Source organism: Polyodon spathula, chromosome 34 (assembly GCF_017654505.1).
Source record: "Polyodon spathula isolate WHYD16114869_AA chromosome 34, ASM1765450v1, whole genome shotgun sequence".
NCBI classification, from domain to species: Eukaryota; Metazoa; Chordata; class Actinopteri; order Acipenseriformes; family Polyodontidae; genus Polyodon; species Polyodon spathula.
In genome coordinates, this window is record NC_054567.1 from 5,524,263 (window position 1) to 5,549,297 (window position 25,035).

At 38.5% G+C, this 25,035-nt stretch overlaps 1 protein-coding gene across 1 annotated transcript in view; it reads left to right on the forward strand.

The window, feature by feature from the left end:
- LOC121303637 (serine/threonine-protein kinase Nek6-like) overlaps window positions 1-25,035 on the forward strand; it is an 87,106-nt gene that overhangs the window by 14,847 nt on the left and 47,224 nt on the right. The window contains exon 2 of the mRNA XM_041234438.1: window positions 15,089-15,213. Coding sequence (XP_041090372.1) covers window positions 15,118-15,213 — 96 coding nt within the window. The 5' untranslated portion in view covers window positions 15,089-15,117. The remainder of the gene's footprint in view (window positions 1-15,088; window positions 15,214-25,035) is intronic.

Below are 25,035 nucleotides of genomic sequence, written 5' to 3' on the forward strand. Positions count from 1 at the left end.
GTAAGCTAGAAGTCTGAGTGAAGCTATCCAGAAACAAACTCCCCGTCCCCAAGTTTTACTACTTACCAAGAAAAAGCACAACATTGCGGTGTACCGTTACACTTGTGAGATTAATTAAAATGAGTACCTATTCAGAGATACAGGGTATTTACTAAGTAAAGGGTCTTGAGTGAGACAATGGGCAATATAACCCCCAGTCCTAGTCTTCTTGTAAATTGTCTCAGCTGTTTCCATAATTTGTGTCAGTACTGTATTTTATGGGGAGTACAAAGACACATTTTTAGAAAGGAGTAGGTGACAGTATAAACAGCAACTGTGTTTGGACTGTAAAATGTCAACGTGGATTCAGTGGTTTGCTGAGTCACCCCCGTAAGGCAAGTTGCCCCGATACAGTCAGTAGGAAGGAAGTGGACTTTATCATTCACAGTTTTAGAGGGTAATCAAAAGCCTGTAACACTCTACTAAGGAGCATTCCCAAATGAACAGATCAGATTATTTGCTATAAAATAGTTTATAGTTTAAAGTGTGAAAAGTCTGCTGCAACAAAGCAGAAATCTGTAGATTTTCTAATCATTTCTTTCAACCGAGTTTATTTTCAGGCAGAATGAGATCTTATCATCTTATCTGCAAGCAAAACTGAGTCATCCTGTAAACTGTTTTTAAACAGGATTAAGTGACATTTCCTGTTTGAGTAGAAGGCTTTTTCTAAGAATTAGGATGGTTTTACATTATTGTTGGCTACAATTAATATACAGTAATGCTTAGGTGATGTTTCCTGTGCCATTCGAAGGCTCGGTTTTCTAAGAATTAGGATGGCTTTACATTGTTGATGGTTGCAATTAATACCTGCAGTAGCAATACAAGTTTCCACCCTTCAAAATGTGCCTCATGTTTGAGGATGTGCTTTGACGTGACCAAGACGTCTACGAAATAGTCTACGTCGCAAGAAATCTTTCTTCTGTTTTATGTAGTACTACAGATGATATTATTATATAAGACCCTTAGAAGAAAGCTGAAAAATATCCTTTGGACCTGCCATGACTATTATTATTAAGGGAAACCGTTGCAGCCCTCTTATCAAACCACAGCAATCACACTGCAGCAGATTTTCAACAGATACTGTGTGCTCTTGGTTTTGCAATGGATTTGCTGTTGTGGTTGGGTTATACTATTGTGATACCACAATAACTATCTAAATTATAGAGCCATTGACAGATGACAAACAGAATGGGATATTAAACAGGTTCCAAATTAATCCTGTTTGAGCTTGTTAGAGGGCATTGCCATCTAGCATTGACCAAGAATAGACATAGTCAGTAACACTGGTTTGAATAGCCATTCTCAAAATGCCATGTGCAGGGTTAGAAACTAACAATATTGTGCTACTAGTCCTAAAGACTAGGACCTTTTGAAACTTCCTAGTCCTAATGTAAACTTGCCAGTCCTTATATGAAGTGCCTAAGCTGGAATCAGCAACAACAGTTGGGGTCCCGAAAAACAGGCTTAGATTTTATTTTGCAAAAAAAAATAAACACACTTATAAATTTAGATTTACATTTTTTTTTTAACAAAGCATCTTCGTAAACGCTCATACAGATCGATCAATCACCTGTTTGCACCTCGTTCCCGAGCGACTACTGTACTATGTGCTGAGCAACTGACACTGACATTCTCTCAGCTGTCAGCTTTGCCGACCATAAATCTCCACCTAAAATTGACACTGATAAAATGTGTATTTTACTGTACATTGCATGTGTTGTTGTTTACAAAAATTCTGGCTGGCTATGAATTACTATCTGCAATAATTATTGTAGTCACGTACACATGTGGTCTTCACTAAAGTCCTGCTTTAAAGAAGCATGTTTCACTGTAGCCCTCTAGGTGGCTAATTTTTTTTAAAATCAGCAGTGGGAGAAAACCGCTTCAGCAAGTACAGTAGAATCTGCCAGAACTGACGGACGCTGTATCTACTATAGATATTAATGAGAGCAAAACAAATACACAAGAAAAACAAGGGAAACACAGATCTTTTCTAGAAAGCTGGGAGTCTTTGTATAAATGGATTTTATATTTTTAAACGCTGCAATAGCAGTTCAGATTGTGATGCATCCACACTGTAATTTGACAGAACAGGTGATTTATTTGCACTGTGCAGGACCTTATTTTCCCTCATTGGTGCTTGAGCCCGCAGCACTCACAGACTCACTGCCTCTGCGCCTATTATCAATGATTAAAACCTGATTTACAAACAAACTGATTAGCGCTCAGAAGTACTGTATTGGTTTAAGAAAAGTGTGTTTTTAAAAAAGTAATTTCAGCTTCCAGTCACTCAGAATATGCTGACGATGATGTAAACAGCACCAGGCTACAGTCAGTGAGTCCCAAGCTTTAAACGTGTTACTGTTTATAGATAAGAACTCAACTTTATTATGAATATATTGTGTTATTATGTTTTAAGCCACATCTACGACAATGTTCATTATGGTAATTGTTTATTCGTTTTAAAATGTTTAGTAAAACGTGGCCAATTGTTTGACCTCGTTAGTACAACCGACATCTTCAGTCAGGGTCGTAACCCACTATAAACCTCCACATTTTTGTAAAATTACTTTACACTTACTTCAGAAGATGCAACGTGTTTCAGTAAATTCAAACAATAAACTTCACATTCCACACAAACGTAAAACACCATTAAGTGGGGTTGGCATTGTAGGGAGATGAAGGGAGGTTTCAGTTCCGAGTGACTGTTTTCTAAGCATTATTTGTGAATGCTTATTCACCACTGCTACACCCCTTTAGAAAATTGACTTGAAATTAACGTGAGAGTATACTGTGTGTGTTAATTTGTTTTAAGTACTCGGCCAGAGGACTACTGAGACACAGAAATAAACTAGTCCTCATCAGATTTAATTTGCATCGGGCGAGCGGGTGAATTTCTAACCCTGCATGATTCTAACCTCTTTAGATGGTGCTGAATGGTAAACACATTTCAGACCCCACTGTGAAGATCTGGTAGTTGTTTTAACTTAAGCAAAAGCTGCTGTGAGAGGGCCAGCTATCGGAGCTTCCTGGTTAGCAGAGGAGCGTCCTGAGGTTCCTCTAACTCTGCAGTCTAGTCATAATATTAAATAAAGTGCTGGGCGTTCTAGATGATGATTGACACAGAGATATACTCTTCAAAATCAGGTCACAGATATCGCTTTACAAAGTCCTTCTTTGGTTGATACTGGAAATGAAAAGCTTTGCTACCTGTGCTTGTTCAATATATTCCCTTCAGAGGGTTTGGTGCCCCAGCAGATATGAAGGTCTCATTCATTTATATTCAAGCTGCATTAATATCTTAATTCCTTTCATACCAATGCAGATTGTCAGTGCCAGGTAGACCTGGCTGAAACCTCTGCTAACTTTCCCTGATATTCAGCACAGTGTTTATTGTACTCACTCTGCAGGAAGAGGAAAGGGTTAACATGTGCAAAGCCTGAACAGAATGACATAAGAAGGCCTAGCTTATAGGCTATTTGTATTCATATTATTATGATTGTTTTTTATTTTAGTTTTCTTTTATGCACGTCTTATATATATATCATAGTGGACCACCATCATTAAGTGCTTTACCAGATACGAGACTAGGGAGTGTGAACGATGCATCAGCTGCAGAGTCACTTACAACAACGTCTCACCCCAAAGATGCAGCACAAGGAGGTTCAGTGGCTTGTTCAGGGTCACACAGTGAGTCACATGAGTTTGAACCCCCTGGAGGGACAAGCACCTTTCTTGGAGCCAAATCGGGTGAGACCATACAGCCTTTAATGATTAACTGTTACATTACCGTAGCTTGTCTTGTCCGCTTTGATTTGGCTGCATTTTCGTCTGGTGAAACTGGAGGAAGCGCTGTGTAACTGCACAATAAAAACAGACTGATTTGGCATGCGAGAAACGCAAACTGTGATGGATATTCAAATAAATTGTAACACTGAAGAGATGAGCTTTGTGTCAGAAAACTGGTGATGGAGTGGGAAATCGTGTGGGATGGGTAATTTGTTATATATATATATAAAACAGTACATACTTAACATATGAATCGGTCAAAAAATAAGTGAGGCTGATGCAGCATACGTAAATAAATATTGACTTATATATTTTGTTTAAATATAGCTGATACAGCATAAGTAAATACATAAATAACATAACAAACAATGTTCATCCCGTATAGTTCGAGTTTTTTTCTGTCTCTGTCTGGTTTGCCGACTGCTGCATAAACCAGTTTCTATAAATATATCCATCGTACTTGTTTACATCGTTGAGTTGAATTTCTTTGAATTTCAGATAGTATGGAAACAGTGACAGTGATGTTTTAATCACCATTTTATAGAATGTTTTGTAGTTAATTTTCTGTCATCTCACAGAATTGTAAACTTGGTTGCTTTTCTGCAAGGAGAATCCATTCCTAACCAATATGTCATCAGCAAGAGCATAAAAAAGCTCTGTGTGTTATTCTTTCATGTTGCTTCTTTTTGTTTCGGCTGCAAAATCACGCCCTCCCCCCTCCCATAAAAAAAAAATGTGAGTAGGGGGGTTTTCCTTACCTGAGCGCTGAGCGGTTTGTATTTCGTTCTGCGGGGTGCGTGGCCGGGTTGGAAAGGCTGGGCTCTCTCACCCAGCGCAGTCATGCTCTGAGGGACGGGCTGTGTCTCAGCTGCTGATTTTTATTAAATTCAATATTTGGGGGATAGGTGGCAGGGTGCCACTGTGGAGCGCGTAAATTATTATGCATTCATGGTTTGGTGGCCTCGACTTTTTTGGGGGAGGTGGCTCATAGCCACTTCCTATCTGCGGCACTGGGGTGCATGTAACTGTTCATGTTCTTCCAGCCGGCCTCGCGCAGGTAGCCGTCAGGCACCCACGGACTAGGCCTCTGGCCAAATTTATCTTTCACCCTCCACAGTCATCGGGCCCTGAGCGTCCTCACAGTTCATAAATCATCTGCAATTGCAATTCATCATTCATTCATTCATTCATTGCAGAGTCTGCGTGCTGAATCGGTGTTCAGCCATTTTCTGTTGTGAAGAGTGCAGGAGAGAAAGGTGTTATTTTTTAAAAGGGGCGGGACTGACAATGATGTGAACCAATCACATAGCAGATTGAGACTATTGACCGGTGGTGTAACGATGTTAGGGCAATAGTTCAATCTATTTCTCCTGTGACACAAATAGCCAGGAAGGGCAAAGATCATTAACCCACGCATACTCAGCCAGGTAGGGTTCATGTGGTTTCTGGTGTACGGATATTTACTATCTGAACACCTGCTGAGCACAGTGTTAGTTTGTGGAGCTAGGTTTTCTTTGCAGTCCACACATTATCTATACCTGCTGAAAAATGATACCTTGTGAAATAAAACGAGTTGGCAAGGTAAGGAGGGGGCTAACCACAAGTTAGTAATTACTATACAATTGCACTAAGACTTAGTTGTAAAAGCTAATCATATACTTAATCTCTGGTACGTTGTTGTTATCTACCTCATTGTAGAATTAGTCACTTCCTGAATCCAAGAACCATGTTGAGTTCCCATTAATACATTTATTGGATTTGAGATACTGTCTGCTTAGTCGGTTCTTGTCTGTGAGATCCCAGTGCAGCGCTTTCCTTATTGAATTTGCAGGTTGCAAAATCCATTCTCAGCCTTGATTCATCATTCTTTGACATTTTGGCTGAACGATCGCAGTAAAGACTAACATTCTGTGGCCTCTGGCACCCAGCTCAATTAAAGAAAGGTCCATTTAAGGAATAAAGATAAAAGGGAAATAAAGACAGTAGGCCAGATGTTGAAAAGCATCGCAAGCCTTGCAAGGGGAACTGCAGGACTGCTCGATTGTGCTGTGAGAAAACAGTGCGACCAGGCCAGGCTGGAGGACAGTTAGACTGCTTTGTTTTTTACTGAACTGAGACATGAGCTGGCTTCGGAATGTTGTTTTCAGAGCTCGCCTACTATAACATACCTGATATACAGCTATTCTGTACCATGCCTTTCAACTGCACACACTCTGTACATTATTATGCTTCAATAAACCAGCTAGATAATATTGAAAAAGACAAACCTTAGACATGAAGTGAATTTCTAAGTGTGAGTTGCTTCTAGCTTGGTGTCATGGCTTCCTTTTCTGATATACCAGTCTTAAAGATTCAAGAGTTGTATGTAAACATGTCTGTCACATGAGCACACCAAGTGAAGTGTAGCCGGATACTGTTCTCTTTTTTTCCTCTTGCTGATGTGAAACAATCGCCTTTTAAATTCCAGATGGGGTCTTTTAAAAGAGGTGTTAACAACAGCCACATTAAACTGAAAAATGCATGCTTAACTCTCTTCCAACTTGTAAATATCACTGCATAAAACTATTCATTTCATTGTGTTAGGATTGTTTTAACCTAAAGCATAGTTGGGTCCTAATCTAACCTGTCACCAGGTTGCAGTGGGAGTAATGTTACCCACAGTGACTGCTTCATAAAAGCACTATTGCAGATCAAACCAAACTGACCTACCCATTGCAAGTTATCTGCTATTCAGCACTTTGATTGTTAGTGACTCATTGCCTAGTCTTCATGACAGTTTATTGGTAACAATTACTTTTTCCACTTTGAACCAAGGAATCCAGTTAGAAACAGAAGTATCCAGTTGGAGAGTAAATCGTATGATAGAAAAAACTCAGACAAAACAAATGTATTTAATCTAGAGATGGCAGGCTAATTTGGTCTGAATAACATGGACATTTCTAGGCTTGTACAGTTTTGTCATTGTGGAGTACAGTCTATGTAGCAGAGTTTGATTTATGTGGGAGTGCTGTAGGCAATTCCTGTAACGTTACCTGCACCACAAGACATCTTGAGAACAAAACATTTAAATGATGTCAGGATTATATATATCAAAGTGGCAAATTGGTTTCAGATGCATGCACATGGTCGCTGTCTACAGCTGTCCTTGAGTGAATTAATTTGTGATTTGTGAACATTGCTTACTTTCGATTAAGCTCTGTATTGGCTTCGCAGCATACATTGGAACAGTGTGTTTTGCCTCGTCATTCTGTTGTTGGATTTGAAAGAATGCAAGATATATTGAAAAAATCACTTGGCAGCACTGAATACGAAACAGTGATTCAATGCTAGATCTCTAAACACTTCTTGTATAAACTGTATTCTGTTTAACCATATGGTTAAACTAAACTGTTTTTAATTAGCACGTCTCATTTGTAAAGTGTAACTGCTTGGAGCTGTTGTTACATGATGGGCCAGCAAGAAAAACTTTGTGAAGCGCAGGATTTTTTCTTTTTTTTAAATATATTTGTATTTTGTTATTTTGTGAGGAAAGTTCCTCGGAGTACAGTAACTGATTTAGTGTTTTGTAATAGTGCAAGCTGGCTGTCACCAGAAGTCTTGTTTTCTTTGGACCGGGTTTTAATGCTTGTGAATTGACAGATGAGGATAAATGGTGGCTGTGCGTGGATGTTGTTGAAATAATGCGTGATAGAACACGTAGCCACGAGGGACTCAAGACTGAGCTGCACTGTGTAAGAAGCACAGCTGTGAGACGTGCTTGACGGTCTTTTATTGCAACAGACATGCAAACAAGAACAGATATTAGGACAAACATGTTGGTGTTGTGCGGTAACAGAGAAGCCTGGTAGCATTTCCACTGTGGGGCTGGGGCAGAGCCCTTCAAAATGTGACGTCATGCTTCTTATAAATGGAGGGAAATGGTGAACGCAGTACATAGGAAAGTAGGTTGTATAAACGCTCCTCATGAAGAGAGCACAGAATAGCTTATATTTTTCTTAGTGGATAACATTTGAAACATGTATAAAGCTATAGTAATGTTTTAACACAGGCTTGTTATACAACCACTTTCTTCAATGTTTTCTTTAACCCATCTGGGGTTCAGAGTAGCAGAAGAATTACCGGTTTGTGCATGTTTAAGAACAGAGTCAATCAGAATGGAACTTCCAACAATCAAGCTGTGTCATGACTAGGAAGTGTGGGCTTGTCAGGGCTGGGCATGCACAGCTGCTGTTTATGGGGGGGGGGGGGGGGGGTGCATGTGGCCCCGTATTTGTTCTGTTTGTTTTGGAACAAGGTATAAACCCAGTCCAGCAGGGGACTGCGAAGAAGCCAGCACAATGAATCACAAACAGCAGAACTCAGTGGGCACTATTCACAAATATTAAAATCACGACTGCTTTTCTGTTCAAAGATAAAACTTAAATGAGATAGGGGGAGCATGTATTCCCCCCTTATACAAATTTACCATAGTAAATACACAGCAAATTGTAACGACGATAACGCGTAGTAAAGCATGGTAAAGCATAGGTAAGCATTTTATAAAGCCTAGAGAAGTATGGTAAAGCATATTAAAAAAATAAAAATAAAATCTGAATTTCTGTGCCGATTTACCATTTATACATCACTGAAACGACAAGTGGCTAAGTAGTACTTTTGGCACAGTATGGTATCTCATTTAAAGCAAGTGTCATGCTTTATTGATTCACAATTAATCATTACCCTCTATCTATAAAATTGGCATTGACTGTTGATTCAGTTAAGTTTTGGTTATTTACAGCATGCTTGCTACGTGAGTCATTGGGAGGGGCCATTCTGTTTCAAAAAGCAGCAGACAAAAACTGGATTATCATCTTCCACATCAAATCCAGACTAATGCAGTTTGACTGGAGGAAAACCACATCAGTCTCCAAGTTCATTGTCTGGTGTGTTGAAAAGCATCGCTATTTCTGCAGGTTCCAACTAACAAAATAATAATTTAAAAAAAAAAACACTCAAACTTTTAGCTGGGTAAAAAGAGTGCATGTACATTCATTTCTATTGTGATTCCTGTTTATCAAACCAAGATATGATTTCAGGGTTCTCCCCAGGACTTCTGTACAGCCGGGCAGCAGAACGTTATAGCCGGGAGCACTTTTAACAGAAAAATAAACTTACCTTAAATATACAATACGAGAAAGAATTTGAATAATCTTTCAATGACTGTATCTGGTTGTGCTTTTTTATGTTCTACATTTTCTTTTTTGTGATGTTTTTTATTCTGGTAGATTCCCGTGCTTATTGAGGCACGCTACGATTTGACTGGGGAAAGACAACGCAGAGTTATTGGAGTTCACAAAAAAAGGGAACCTTTTCTCTTCCTTTTTAGCTTAATTATTGAGCTTATTGCTTCATTTAAATTGTTTTCTTTATGTTAAGTTATGTTATCTTAGGTTTGTTCATGCAAGTCTATTTTTGTTTTTCGCCGTTCTACATTTTTTGAGTGCAATTGTTTTTTGAACAATAACTGTTGCATGAAACCGCAGTGAATCCAGCACCTCTGCATTTAAGCATTTGTATGTCAGCCGACAACAGCTGATATCCCATCTCTTTCTTCTTAAAGGTGTACAGCCTGTATACATGAACCACTAATACTTCTCACAAGCACTTCTGTACATATTTTTACGATATCACAACAAAAGGAATACGCTTTTTGTGTGTGTGTGTGTGTGTGTGTGTGTGTGTGCATATGTATTTTCACCCAGCAACAAGCAAGTGATCTAGTCTGTTAGAAGCGCAATCAATCTTTATTGGTAAAGGCACAGTAGCATCTGCAAGACTGGCGGATCAGGTTTTTCCAGCCAGGCGGCAACAGCCACTTTGCAAGCTGAAAAAGCCTGGGGAGAACCCTGGATTTGCTCCACATCTGCATACATTGTTTTCCTAAAGTGCTCTTTCAAGTCAATTAAATTCGACTTAAAAGGGCAAATCTATTTACTCATGCATTATCAGCATTATTAACTTCATCTCTGGTATCCTTTTTATTATGATAAAAATATTTTGTGAAACATGCTTCTCATCTGCATTATTCAGCAATAAAAATAAAAAGCTAAAATTGAGTGACACCCCCCCCCCCCCCCCCCCCCCCCCCCCCCCCCCGGTCAGATTATAATATTACATGTACAGTACTATGAATAAACAGTTGTCAAAAAGCTCCTCTATGTTTACATTTTTAACTACTGGCCCCTTGGGCCTCTGAGCTAGTGTTTTTACTGGCCCAGATGCAATTTTATCTGGCCCAATATATTTATGTATTTTTTTCATGATGGTTTTTATTTTCAGTATGTTTCTGACTGTGTATGGTAACCAAAGAGAGCCCACGTCTCAAAAGACAGTGGCTAAAAGAAGCCTGTCAACACATGTTACTTCAGCAGTTTAACGTGCACACATCTGTTCATGAGTTCCTGTGTGCTGTAATGACTGTACACAGCAGCTAATGCTAGGCAGTCGTGAAGCAGCTTCCAGAAGCATGGCACCGGCAAACTTTGAATGTGTCAATTTAAATAATGTATATAGCAAGTGCTAAAAGAAGATATCCAGACTTGGGTAACATTGAAATTAGAAATGTTATTTAATGTTATGATGAATGTAAAGACATACTACATTTTAAGCAGAACAACGCAGTGACTTATAGGAAAAGGCAAGATTTGGAAAGGAGTTATTTTTTTAACTCTGGACTGCAGTTCAATGTAAAACATCTTCTGTTGACTTTCTGTGAATGGATGGAGTAACGTCAAAATCTGCACTGACCATTAAAAGTACAACTAGGTATCCATGTTTTGAATTATTTACAGGTTATTGAATAAACTAAGTAACTTGACTTAGATGCATCTGGTTGTTGATCAGAACATCTTACTGTGAGACTGGATATGATGTCAACGAAATGTTGAACTCGCAACAAATAAAGTTTCTGTTTTATCGGCAAGTCTGGGAAACAAACAAACAAACAAACACAAACAAGGCAAAACATTACTTTTTTTTTCACTGTCATAATGGAACCAGATGAAGCCTCCACTCTAAATGTTCATCTTCATTTTTATTTTTTTAATAATTCTTTCTTTATTATTCATTGATTTCAACACTTTCCTTTTGCCTTATTGGTTGTTTGTAAAAGATTTGCCATGTTGCAGGAGCGAGTACCACCAACAGCACTTTGGTATGACTTGCGCTAGGAAAGTTAGGATTATTTCATAGTTATGTTTTTAAAAAATGGTTTGTAAATTTTTTTTCAGCTTTTTGACACACTGACCCATTTTCCTTGATTCATGAAACAGAAGCCATGTGCACTATACAGTGCCGTGAAAAAGTATTTGCCCCCTGTCTGATTTTCTCCCTTTTTGCACATTTGTCACATTGAGTTTGGTCAGATCTTTTTGTGGGTTGTAGGGAGTCTGAGAGAAAAAATGACACCAAAGTTTGGTGCTTCTTTCATTTGTTTGGTGTGCAAGGTAATCAAACAGGCAATCTTCAGGTGTGAAAAAGTTATTTCCCCCCTAATTAACTCAACCCAATTTAAAGGGAAGGTTAGGGTCAGCTGTTTGAATACTTTGGGTAACAATCAGGCCTGATTTGGGCCAGCCCTGCCCAATATAAATCTGACTAACTTTGGCCCTTGCCATCAGAGTGAAGTTGTCAGCACACAAGATCTAGAGGCACATCATGCCACGATCAAGAAATTCCTAAAGAAAAAAAAGTTGTTGATGCCCATCAGTCTAGAAAGGGTTACAAAGCTATTTCTAAGGCTCTGGGGCTCCACCAAACCACAGTCAGAGCCATATTGTCCAAATGGAGAAAGTTTGGGACAGTAGTGAATCTTCCCAGGAGTGGATGTCCTGCCAAAATCTCTCCAAGAGCAAGGCATAAAATCGTCCAGCAAGTCACAAAGAATCCTAGAACAACATCCAGGGATCTGCAGGCCTCTCTTGTCTCGGCTAAGGTCAATGTTCATGACTCCACCATCAGAAAGACACTGGCCAAAAATGGGATTCATGGCAGAGTAGCAAGGCAGAAATCACTGCTCACTAAGAAGAACATGAATGCTCGTCTCAAGTTTGCCAAAAAGCACCTGGATTATCCTCAAGAGTTCTGGAACAATATTCTATGGACAGATGAGTCAAAATTGGAACTTTTTGTCCAACATGGGCCCCATTATGTCTGGCGAAAACCAAACCCTGCATTCCACAATAAGAACCTCATACCAACGGTCAAGCATGGTGGTGGTAATGGCATGATTTAGTAATGCTTTGCTGCATCAGGACCTGGACAACTTGCCATCATTGAAAGAACCATGAATTCTGCTCTGTATCAGAGAATTCTACAGGAGAATGTCAGACCATCCGTCTGTGAGCTGAAGCTGAAGCACAGCTGGGTCATGCAGCAAGACAATGATCCGAAACACACAAGCAAGTCTACATCAGAATAGCTCAAGAACAAGAACTTTAAAGTTTTGGAATGGCCTAGTCAAAGTCCAGACCTAAACCGCATTGAGATGTTGTGGCAGGACCTGAAACAAGCAGTTTATGCTCGAAAACCCACAATTGTCAGTAAGTTGAAGCAGTTCTGCATGAAGGAGTGGGCCTGTGAGAGACTAATCAATATCTATAGGAAGCGTTTGGTTGCAGTTATTGCTGCTAAAGGTGGCGTAACCAGTTATTGAGTCTAAGGGGACGATTACTTTTTCATACAGGGGCATTGGGTGTTGCATAACTTTACTAAATAAATGAAATACATATCCAAATTTTGTGTTGTTTGTTCTCTCAGGGTCCCTTTTATCTAATATTAGATTTTGGTTGAAAATCTGATAACATTCAATGTCAGAAATATGCAAAAATGCAGAAAAATCAGACAGGGCAAATACTTTTTCACGGCACTGTATATATGTATATTATACTAGTTAAATGTTACTGGCCCAGTCGGGCCTGTGGTGCTTCATAACTACCCGCCAAACTGCGCTCTGTACCGGCCCCGGGCCGCCGTGCCACCTGGCCGCCATGCCGTGCCATGGTTAATGTCAAACCCTGGTTTTTACAGGGAATATTTATTGGCACACGTTCAAATTCAAAGGAAGTTACAAGCTCACCAGAGTGCCATCAATCCAGTAATATAAACAAACGTACCATTTTACTTTAAACATTACAAATACATCTGTGTACTAATAATAAACCCCCCAAATAGTATTTCTATTAAATCAAGTCTTTGTCACCTGGATGGATATTTCCAAACCCATTGACCCAATTTGTAAACTACAGGTACATTTCAGCATGAGTATGATGTGAGTGTGTCTCGTTCACCAGAGACAGTTTTATTGAACAAGTATGTTTACTAAATTTAAAGCAAAATTGCCTAGAAGTGTATTGATTTAGCTATAAACAACCAAAAAATGCCTTGCAAAAAATTCTCAGACAGCATACAAACTGCTTTATTCCGCATGCAAACGCACTCCTGGGATCCCTGCTCATTATCAATGTACACATTATGTTTCTGTGAGTATTTTCTCAGATTTGCAGTTATACAATTGAACAGAAAATGGCACGTCACATGTGGGTAAGAATTTTGTACAGCTGGAATATCTGAATCCCCCAAAGTATAGTACAGAAAGCAAATCAAAGAACCAAAAATGAAGTCCAGCAATGATGTCCCCAGCGCTCTAGATAAGCTGTGTGCCTGCCGTTTTTACACATTAAAAAATCCAAAATACGCACAGAATTTAAGTTTAATGCTTAAAAATATGCACAGCAATTTTGCTGCACAGCTTGTCTGCTTCCCCTAAATCTTCCACTAACAACTGCATCTCCCAGAATACAGTGTCTTCAGTTACTAGGAAACTGTACACAAGAAAAAAAACAACCCAACACACATTATCCAATCTGTAGCTAGCCCCGTTGTCTTTGTAGCCAATCAGAATAAGAATAATAAAAATTAGAAGCTTACGCAGGTTGAAGTGTAAACACCCCAGTCCAGCTACAAATCCAACTGAAACCATCATCAGAGAAAAGTGCCTATAATATTAAACAAACTGTTTTTATAAAAATGAATGCATTTCTGTATTGTATTTATCTGTATGGCTTTGTATTTAAGTTTTAACCTGTTCATTGAGTTTAAGAATTTCATGTTAAAATATAAGTAACCTAATTAATTTGCAGAGTCAGTGTGATACCTCGAAAAAAATGTGCTGAGCCGATAAAGAACCTTGTAGAACACAGGGTGGCTGTACAGGAGTTCAATGTAGCATTGCAGTTAAAGGAAGACTCTTTTTTAAATGCCTACCCCATCATTAAAGGTTGTTCAGTATTTATCGAGATTACTCATGACCAAGCTAATGTTGCATTTTACCCCCTGAAAATACATTTTACTCTCTCAGTGTTAAAATTAGAGGGTAAATTACTCCCAGAACCAAAACCTTGTCTGAAGCGCTGGATGTCCCTAATGCTACGGAGTTAAGAAATTATTGAATTCAAATCTTGGTCAATGCTAGATCAAATAAACTACTGATGCATCTTAAATTGGACTAGAACCTTCTTTGCTTTTTTTTTCTATCTTTTTTTATTTTTTATTTTTTAACTAAAACATATTTAGTTCCAATATCAAACTGGAGCAGATTTCATCTGCAGTCTATAATCCAATCTGCAGACGTTAAGGTTAAAGTTTATATGAACCTCCAGTGTTTCCCTGACATTATAATAAATCCACAGTACCCTGTTGTGCCTGCATGTTTTGTTATGCAGTTCCAGGTCCTGTAGCTCTTGTTATCAGTGGGTCTGAGTTCCTCTTATACACAATATAATTGTATTTGTCTAAGCTGTAAACTGCTGGCATTTTTCCAGGGTCCTCTCCAGTTTCAGTGGGTAATCAACAAAGCTCACTGATTTGAATGCACACATATAAATGAGGCCAACATATGCCTTTCTCCTTTCAGCAGCTTCTGTAGAGGTTGTAGTAATACAAGAAGAAACACGCTAACATGATTTGATAAATACCTGAAAGGTCAAAATAGTCAAACTGCTCCCTCCTTAGTAAATGTATTAATGGGTAATTTGCCCACAGTGGGAAAGCTGTCCCATTGTCTTTGTTAACCATGCTTAGGAAAAGGCACTTTAGATTCTGTGTAAAAAGGTTTGTAGCCCTGTGCAATACATGAACTGAAGAGCCTTTCTCTGTCTGCTGTACACAGAGCTATATTTACAGACACCGGCCTCATTCTTAAGCTTCTTTCTGTTTTCTGCAGGTTTAAGAGGCTCACAGTGGCATGGTACTATGGAAGGACAGCATAACCATCCCCAACACAATCTAGAGGACCAGAACAAAGCACTGTACAAAGTGCCAGGGCAAGAATACCAGCATGAAGCACAGGTGAGCCCTGGTCACAACCCTTTCCAATGTACTGCAGTGTCTCTTCATACGCGCACGTGTCAAACTTCCATTGTTACTTTAGAGCCGGTCATGCAATTGTCAGGAGCTCCTTAGCTTACTTTCTTGTTGCATGAGTTCTCGTCTCTGACTGCTGTTTTAAGACTATAGGCACAAGGGTGTTAATAGTTTAAAGGTTTTCTATTTGCCTTAATGTTGTCATAAATATGCAAGCCAAATATAGATGTTAGTTTAGTGTTTACATACAACATCTGCAGTGTGGGTCCAGTTTATTTAATATTTACGTATCCTTATGCAACACAATACTTTACACATACAGTCTTGTAGACAAAGTAATGGTGTTCATGGTGCCCAATTGAATACTGACACATTCATTCAGAGATGTTTATCACAACTGCAGAGTGCAATTCATTCAGAGAGGTTTATCACAACTCCAGTGCAGTTCATTCAGAGAGGTTTATCACAACTCCAGTGCAGTTCATTCAGAGAGGTTTATCACAACTCCAGAGTGCAATTCATTCAGAGAGGTTTATCACAACTCCAGTGCAGTTCATTCAGAGAGGTTTATCACAACTCCAGTGCAGTTCATTCAGAGAGGTTTATCACAACTCCAGAGTGCAATTCATTCAGAGAGGTTTATCACAACTCCAGAGTGCAATTCATTCAGAGAGGTTTATCACAACTCCAGAGTGTAATTCATTCAGAGAGGTTTATCACAACTGCAGAGTACCATTTGCATAAAACGTTGCAAAACTAGCTCCTTTAATAAAGTTGCCCACTCCACTGTGTCCCGCACTGTTTCTTGCAGTTGAACCTTGCTGGTATTGGACTGCTTAATGCTTCTTTAGATACCAAGATTAGTCCTAATCAAGTTCTGTGAAACCTCAACTCTCAGGTCTGCAGTGATATCATCACTTATATTTTATACTGTATTTAGATTTTTAAGAACTTGTTTGTTTAAACATAAAAAGAAGGCACATGGGAATTATCAGTGTTGTTTTTTATATACGCGGAAAATGATAGAAAATAACTGGCAATTATAGTCCATTCTACAGCTGTGGCCTAATGTTTTGCTTCACTTTTAGGAATGAAACATAATTTTAAAAAGTATATATATGAGCATAATTTAGCTCTTTTATTTAACATCCTGTAATCATCCGTAAATATATTGAAAACTACAGAGCAGTGGTATGTAATTCAATATGTTAATTTAGCATTGTTCAGCCCACTTTATCAACCAAAATGTATTCATTGATATACAGTAGGGCAGTGGAGCGCCAGCTTTCTATATGCTGCCTCCCCTTACTTAGCATACATATTGTTGCCCCCCCCTCACTGGCACACATATTAAAACGTTAGAACTGAACTTTGTATTTTAACAGGTGTTTGTTTTCCTGATTTAATCTTAATCGCGTATTTTTTTCCGAGGTTTAACCACAAAAAGTCCAGATTTAGCTAAGTTTTAAGTTTCAAAAATTGTTCTTTTAGATATCATTTTTACATTTTTTTTAAAGCTTGCCGAGTCAAGATTTAGCTAACATTTCTAACAAATAAATCAGTGAAAAAATGCATGTGAATTAAATCTTTTTTTTTTACACTTGGCAATTCAACATTTACCTAACAGATACATCTGAAAAACATTAGTGTTCAGCAATTAAATCTGGGTTTTCACAAAATAAATATTTATTTTGCTAGCTAAATCTGAAACTAAATGAGCCCATTGAAGCGTTTGATTTGGCATTGTGTGCTGGGAGCTCTCCTTACACTGCGAGAGCCAATGCCTCAGATTCCCCGCCTACTGCAATGCTAAAAAATGTACACGTTTCAAAACTTCCTTGTTTGTAAACATTTATGTATTTAGCAAAACTTTAAAAAAAAAATCTAAGAAAAAATACTCGATTTACATTAAATCCATGAAAAACGCTGTTAAAATATTGGTGTTTTTCTTTACACTCGGCACCCATACGTGGAAGCCTCATTTCGGTTCTGTTCACTGCAGTTTCACTGACACTTGCCTCTTCAGATATCATGGCAACGGTTCTACAAGTCCTAGAGTGACTGTCATTGGCATGTAGTAGGGTAATGTTCTGAAACATGGTATGTGTCTATACAGAGTAGCTGTTGTGCAGTATATAATGCAATACACATGTATTTATATAGTGCCTTTCACACCATGGCACCCCAGAGCGCCATACAAAGTTAAAAACAAAACACAGTAGTTCATATATATATATATATATAATCACAGAGAGGGTTAAATTCCTCCCTGCTGAAGAAAAACACGTGGAAATGCACATTTGTTTAATTGAATTATTTTGTTAATTGTTTTCTTTGTTGTTAATTATCACCCGCACATGATTCAAATTGTAAATTAGAGCCAGGTGCAGGGTTTAAAAGAGAGACAGTCAGTCTGTTCAGGGCTGCTGAGTAGTAGGAAGCAGAAGGTATGCTCTGTTTCCGAGCAGTCGTGTGTAACGTAAGTGCTGTGTTAAACCTGTGTGATGTGTTTTGTTTATTTGTCAGGTAAATGGCTTAGCCGTCCTGCAAGATAGTTCAGGCTTCTGACGTGTTGTGGTTGGAGTGATTGGTGAAAGATTGTGGAACATTATAGTTACAGAGTATCTGAACATCTGACAAATAATCTAGGTGCAGTGAGCAAGTTGTATTGACCAGAACAGAGTTCTTACCAAAGGAAACTTGCAATATACAGTATGCTTTTGTTTTGCTTTATCGTATCTGCATTAGATTTGTGATAATCATTAAAAGGGCCTTTTTTTGCCAAGGTTTTGTAGTTTATCTTAAGTCATGTTGAACTTCCATTAACTGTGACTTTTTCTCACATGCCTTTCCTTGTTTTGCTTGTTGGCTTTTTAAAAATGAAAACTTTTCTCTCCCACAAAATGTAAAGTCAGTGTAATGTAGAATTATTATTATTTATTTTTCAAGGGTTTGTTTTGCTAAATTGGAATAACTCATGAGAAATAAATGTGTATAAATAGAGATGACAGTTTTATTGTTCTTTGAATTCATGTTACCAGCACATACTGTATTATAGATCCTATACAATTGAGTAAAACAGTATGCTCAGAATGTTTTAGTGTGCAGATGATGGTATTTTACATATAAAGTTGCTGTACCGTATGCTTTTGAAATGAAATGTATTTTATTTGGGATGTTTTATTTTATACATAAAAAAAAAAAAAAAAGCATAACCAGAAGGTTTCACTGATCTCTTAAATGTAACAAAGTATTCTTTCAGTGTACGTGAATTATATCAATTACAGTATTTTGTAGGATAATCTCAGAATGATTATCTGTATTGAAATCGACAGACTGCAGGCTCATTGAAATGATTAAGAAGAGTCAATGATATAATTGAAGACTAAGCTGCGACGCGACAGTAGAAATGTGCCCCAGGCTTTCTCATGTACTGCAGGCTCTCCAAAACCCCTCACTGTCTCAAATTAAGCAATTTAGTAATATTTTAATTCCCTTGATAAATCCATTGAAAATGTCCAGTTGCTGTTTCAAAATGAAGGTTAATTACCACTGCATTTGGCAAGGCTTCAGCAGCTCAGCAATTATTTGATGAACTAGAGCTGGGTTTGTTCTGAGGTAATGGATATTTTCATGGCACTTGGTAATGCTGAGTTGCAATTACATTGTTAAGTGTAATTAGGAGCTAATACTGAACATCTGCTACTGCCAGGAAGCTGCATAGCCCTTAGAGTTATTCTTCAGGCGTGCACTTCATGAGCTGTGCAGTTTCATTATTCCACTAGTATTATTAATACAGTATAATTGTTAACTTGCAGTTTTGTGGCAGACTGAGATACTACACACATTTGGAACAAAACATTTCTACAGAATGTTTGTTTCTTCTGGCTGGATATTTTTTTTTTTAGCTGTTCCTTCTAGTTTTTAAATCGTATCAAACCACTCCGTCATGAACCAGAAGGGGAAAGTTAAGAAGGTACCCACATGGCCTGCCTGTGCTTGTGTGGCTCAGTTCAAACATCTGATTCCGGGGATTAGCAACATGTAGCTGGCTTTACCAGATCAATTTCAGTATGCAAACAAACGAGTCAAATGTATTCGATGGCAAGAAAGACCATGTTTGTACTTCCATATAATATCATTTATAAATGTATCAAAACCAATGCATAAGTGATATTGGAAATAAAATCATTGGTAGGTCATTTGAGCAGGAATTTTGTAGGTATGTGGTTTATTTAAATTTTTTAGTGAAATTTGAACTTTTAATTTCTAGCTAATTCAATATTCAAATATGAACATTAGTTTTTATTTTCTAACCTGGAAAAAAAAAACAGAATTATGCAAGACAATGCTGTGAGCTACGCTTAAGTGTGCATCCCAATCAGTTTACTGACTTTAGCAAGTTATCATAAATATCAACCAAAGTCGGGACTCCAGCCTCTCGAGGTAAACCTATTTATTTTGAGACCATTCTTACAAAGCATTAACATAAGCATAGTTGTGTCTGTCTTGCAGCTGATTGTCTGATTTCCCTCTGTAAAAATGCACGTCACATTAGTGCAGAGTGAATCTAGTACAGGGTGGGTGAAGCAGGCGTCTGGCGATCTCGTGCTGCCTATGAGCAGTTTTTAACTTGTTGAATAATTGAATACTAAAATCAGTGAAGCACAATCTTCCTGCTTTATTTAGAAGTATAGATACTCTGGTAAATATAAATCACAATACTCACACTTGACGGTTTTTGTTTTATTTCCCTTTTAAAAAACGACCATTTTAGAAATCATCACAAGCGTTTTGAAACTGGTAAAAATGTAATGTAGGGTACAGTAATTGAAGAAGACATACCATTTCCATTTTTTTATTTATTTTTTTTGCGAGTTTATTCATCATGTGACTTCAGTCCATGTCTCTGCTGAAACTCAACATGGCGGCTGCACCAAGAAAGAAAAAAAGCAATGTTTTAGTAAGGCAGAGCTCAAAGAAGTCTGATTATCTATATGATGAATGTGCAATAGTATCCTTAATGTTTTGCTGTAATTCGCACGATCGTGTACGAGTCAATACCATTAAATATCATAATGCCAGTCTTAAACATGTAGAGAATAAGAAAGCAAATAAGATGGCATCAACAGCAAAGCACTGCATTCTTCTTCTATGCTGAAAAACTGAGACCTAAGGTACCTACCTACATTCAAGGATGTGCTTTCCTGAAGTAAGCGAAATGAATTGTGTATTTCTGATTGAAAAAAAAAAAAATAGAATTGTGGTAATGTTTATTAAATTACTTATTTTAACTACTAACATTATATTTATGTTCAAATGCCATATTTAATTATTAATATGTTGATAAAAAGTGTGAACACATGGAATTGGCCATTTTTCAAAACAGAATTTGGTGTTCCCGAGAATGGAACAATTAGTAGCCCTAGAGATAGTTACAACTGAAGGCAGTGCAGATGTCAGTGTTTTTATGCATTAGTATAAAGCAATTTCTTGCAGGCCACTATAGTCTATGATAACAACTGACAGCGCTGCATAGGATCAGAGGATAATTCAAAATCAGAGGCAGTATAGTCCAGTATAGTTGAGAGTTGTGAGGTTTATACATGCTGTCTGAACAGGTGTGTCTTGAGTCAGGGACTGAGCAGTCCTGATATCCGTGGGTAAGTCATTCCACCACTGAGGTTCAAAGGTGGAGCAGGAGCGGGATCTGGGAGCGGAGGGGGGGTACAATTAATCTGCCAGTGCTGGAGGAGCGGAGGGGGCGAGAGGGGATGTAGGGAGAAATAATAGTCTGAAAATAGGGGGGAACAGAAAGGTCGAGGTAGCGATAGGAGACTGGGGAGGAAGAGGAGAGAAGAAAAGGAGGTGTGCTTCCCAAGCGGCCACCCCCAGTGCGCAAACCTGTGGCAGACTGCTCCACTAGGCCCCAGCAGCCTCAAAGACCGACACAGCTGGCTGTGCCTGCTACCAGAGTTGGTGTTCAGAACCAGCCCGTGGGGATTTGCTGCCACAGGCCCAGGGCCCCTTTTCAGGGAGCCATCTGGAGTATTGGCTTCTGTGCACCACAGACAATATCTGGGTGCTTTCTACCGTTCAGACACTTACAACACAGGCATAGTGAGTTTCTCCCTCAATTCTTTAGCACTAGCTACTTGTCGCTGGAGTTCTGAATGGTAACGCACAGTGCATAGCCTTAGCCTCGTAGCTTTCCGGTCATGCAGCAATCTTGCCCTTCGACAGCTTGGGTATACTGACCCATTCAGTAATGGTTACATTTCATATTTGAAAGGAAACATTAGGTTATTATCATAACCCTGGTTCTCTGAAATAGAAATGTAATCATTAATATTCGGCAGGCTCGACTGAGCAGCTTTGTTTATATCTTATTCAGGTTTTGGGTCTTTACTCATTCGATAATGATTACATGTCTATATCAAGGAACCAGGGTTATGGTAATAACCTAATGTTCTTCACAATGTTATTTGTGTTTAATTGGGACATCATTTTGTTTAATTGGGTACAGTATTCTTAAATGATGAACGGAGATTTTTTCAGACTAAGACAGGTTAGCGTAGCACAGTGCAGTGAGTGTGTGATTATGCTGTCACCTTGGGATAAGATGTGATTTCATTCTTTTTCATTTCATGTCGAGATAAAAAAAAAATTGTGTTTAGGAATAATAAAAAAAAATCGACTGTATTCAGCATGTAAGCATAATGTAATGTGATTTAATTATTTTCTTTTCATTTTGAAACAAAAAATGTGATTAAGGTCATCTCAAATGCCTCTCGTTTAATTGGGACAGCCGCTAATTCAAGATATTGTTACTTCTCCTGAGATTGTACCAAACGAAAAACAAGGTCCTTGGCTTGCCTCAGCCAAAGACCCTTTTCATTTCTAGGGGCTAGCACCCACTGGCCTGAAAAAATATTTCTACTACTATATGCTGCTATATTTCTGCTACTATGCTACTGTTTTCTGCTTTCATAAGTTGGCATCTCTGATGAGATTAAACTGTACTGACTGCGTGAGAGCTCCGCTGGCTACACTCATCAGTTCGGAGTGAACACAGGGTAGGACTCTCAGATTGAGCCGTCTGGCTGCCCCCCAAGCTTCCAGACCGCTCAGAAAATTGTGTGGGATATTGTTTATCCCCTCTTAAATCTTGGCTACCAATTGTATGTAGATAACTTCTACACAAGGATCCCTCTGTTTAGGGTCTTGTACACGTCCAATAAAATGGCCTGTGGTACAATACGACACAACAGAAAGGGATTTCAGTGACAACAAGCAGAGGCATGTGCTGTGAGGAACTGCTGGCTGTTAAATACACTGACAAAAAAAGATGTGTACCTCGTCACCACCATCCATGATGAGGCTACTGTAGCGGACCCTGTGCACAGGACACACACACACACTATACAAGCCCAAGTGTGTCCAGGAGGCATATTACACAACCATTTCATGGCTTGCTTTCTGTCTTATCATTCATTGCTAGGAAAGCTTTTTCCTAACTTGGTATTACAGAGACACTTCATAAGTCACAGGTAGCTATAATTTCCCCTAGTGGTCTATCCTATCTTAACTTTAGTTTGGAAATGCTATCTCACATTAAATCGTATCCGTTTTCAACTGATCAAGTCTGAATTCAGGGACAACGGTCACAACTCGCGCCATGTCTAGCTCTACATTGTCACTAAGGAGAAGAATAATATATTTTATGATTGGTTCCTCTCTTGGATACATAAACTACCACAACAAACACCAATAATAAAATAAGAATAATTTTTCTACTTTTTAAACTTGAATTTTTTTGTCTTTGGAAATTAAAAATTCGTAGCTGTTGCTGTCAAAAGTCTTTGAATCTAATCAGGGCTTCTGCTATACAGACTACATTACAACTGAGCAAGCTACATAATGTTAAAAAGGGTCCATGTTTACAAAATTCTTCCACAAGGTCGCATTTTGTACCTCTGTTTTCAGCAGGTAATAAAGCTGGGGGAAGAGGGGGTGCACAAAGTGCATTTACAGGGAGTTTGCATTATGTTGTTTACCGAAGGCAGGCTTACGGTGAATAATAAAAATAAAATAAGTAAATAAATACATAGCTACACAAATAAATGAATACATTTTAACCAAATATTGCTAGCTTCTCGATTAACCACCATACTGAAGCTTAAAGCTAGTTTGCATGTGTTTGTAAACCTGACACATATCTGATCATGTGTTTTGGCAGGCAGTATTTTATAATTCAGTTACCTCATGTAAAAATAAATATGTTCAGTAATTACAGCGCTTAGATCTGTAATTTACGGATATATACTTATTACATGTATTCTTTGTCTAATTTTACTCCATGTTAATGAGGAGTTGCCATTACAAGCTATGGATTTTCATTTTCTCATCTGAGATAGGACAAGTGCCACCTAGTCCTAAATGTTAGGGAAAAAAAACTTAGGAAAAGAATGAGTTAGCAACATTCTGTAATACACTATTTCCTATCTTAACATAATCCTTGTTCTGTAATACGATTTCCCCTATGACATCCTATCTATAAGATAGGATTAGCAGTTCAGGTGTTTCTCCGCCTGGAGTAGAACAAATACATGGGAGGCGTGGGTAGGTCAGAGCAGATGCTGGCACTGTATAATGCTGCAAGGAAGCCATGGTATAAGAATGTGCAATGTCTGCATAGTGTACCTCAGTACAGCTCCAGAGAGTCAACTGACATTTCTGGACTTTCAGACCTCTGTGGTCTCCAGCATTTATGTTTGATACACAAGAAATAGGGGAGACTGAAAGACTGGAAATAGCAGCAAAGCTTAGTGAATGTCAGTTTTATTCGAACGCTGCCACAGTCTGGGAGAAATGCCAAGCCACAAACAAAATGCTGTGTATGTTCCCACAAGGGCACATAGAGGGATACAAACAAACCCACAAAAACTTGGTACCAATGAAAACTTCACAGTTTGCCAGGGGGGTTCTGAAATGGAACATTTGGTAATTTTGATGTAAAACAGCCGACTTCCAAAATCACAAAATTCCTGCAGCCAACAAATCTTCCACAAAATGAGCCTCATTCAGCCACATGGAGCAATGCAAGCGGTTTAATAACTAGCTCCTCATTCAACCACATGGAGCAATGCAACCAAATAATAACTTGCTCCTAAATTCAACCCTCTGACCCACTCTGCATAATTAAAAAAACTAAAAAACAAAGGCTGAAGACAAAGTGGCTATGACAGAGCGCTAACGAGAGGTGTCATGTGACTGTGAATTTCACTCCAGGCCATCGCAATGTTATTAAGGCTTCTCAGCTAAAGTGCCTGAAATTGGCAGAAAGACTCATCCTCAAGTGAGCTGACACTTGTGATAATTAGTGTTAATAAAAAGTATGTCCTGACAATGAGAACTGATTGGGTGATATAATAGAACTCCAGCAGATAGATGCCCATTGGCTGAAGCACTTCACACGAGGTGTGGTTTTCGCAACTCTCTATGTTGAGAAAGAAGCACAGTTGGGAGCTTCCTGCACCTTTTGACTTTTTCCTCTGAAAAGTAGGACACTTGTTTTAATCACAAGCAATTTGCTATAGTAGCTTGTTTTCAGGATTTTGCTACACTGTATGTTTCAGTCCATTGTTCTTCCCAAACCTTTAACTCAGTATGCGCAGAGCCACTTCTCAGAACAGGTGGTTGTCAACTTTGGGAAGTTGCACTGGTTTCAGATGCAGGGTGATTGATGACCAGGCTCACATTGGTTGTGTGCTACCATTTCATTACAAATCAGCACTTACAGGTGCC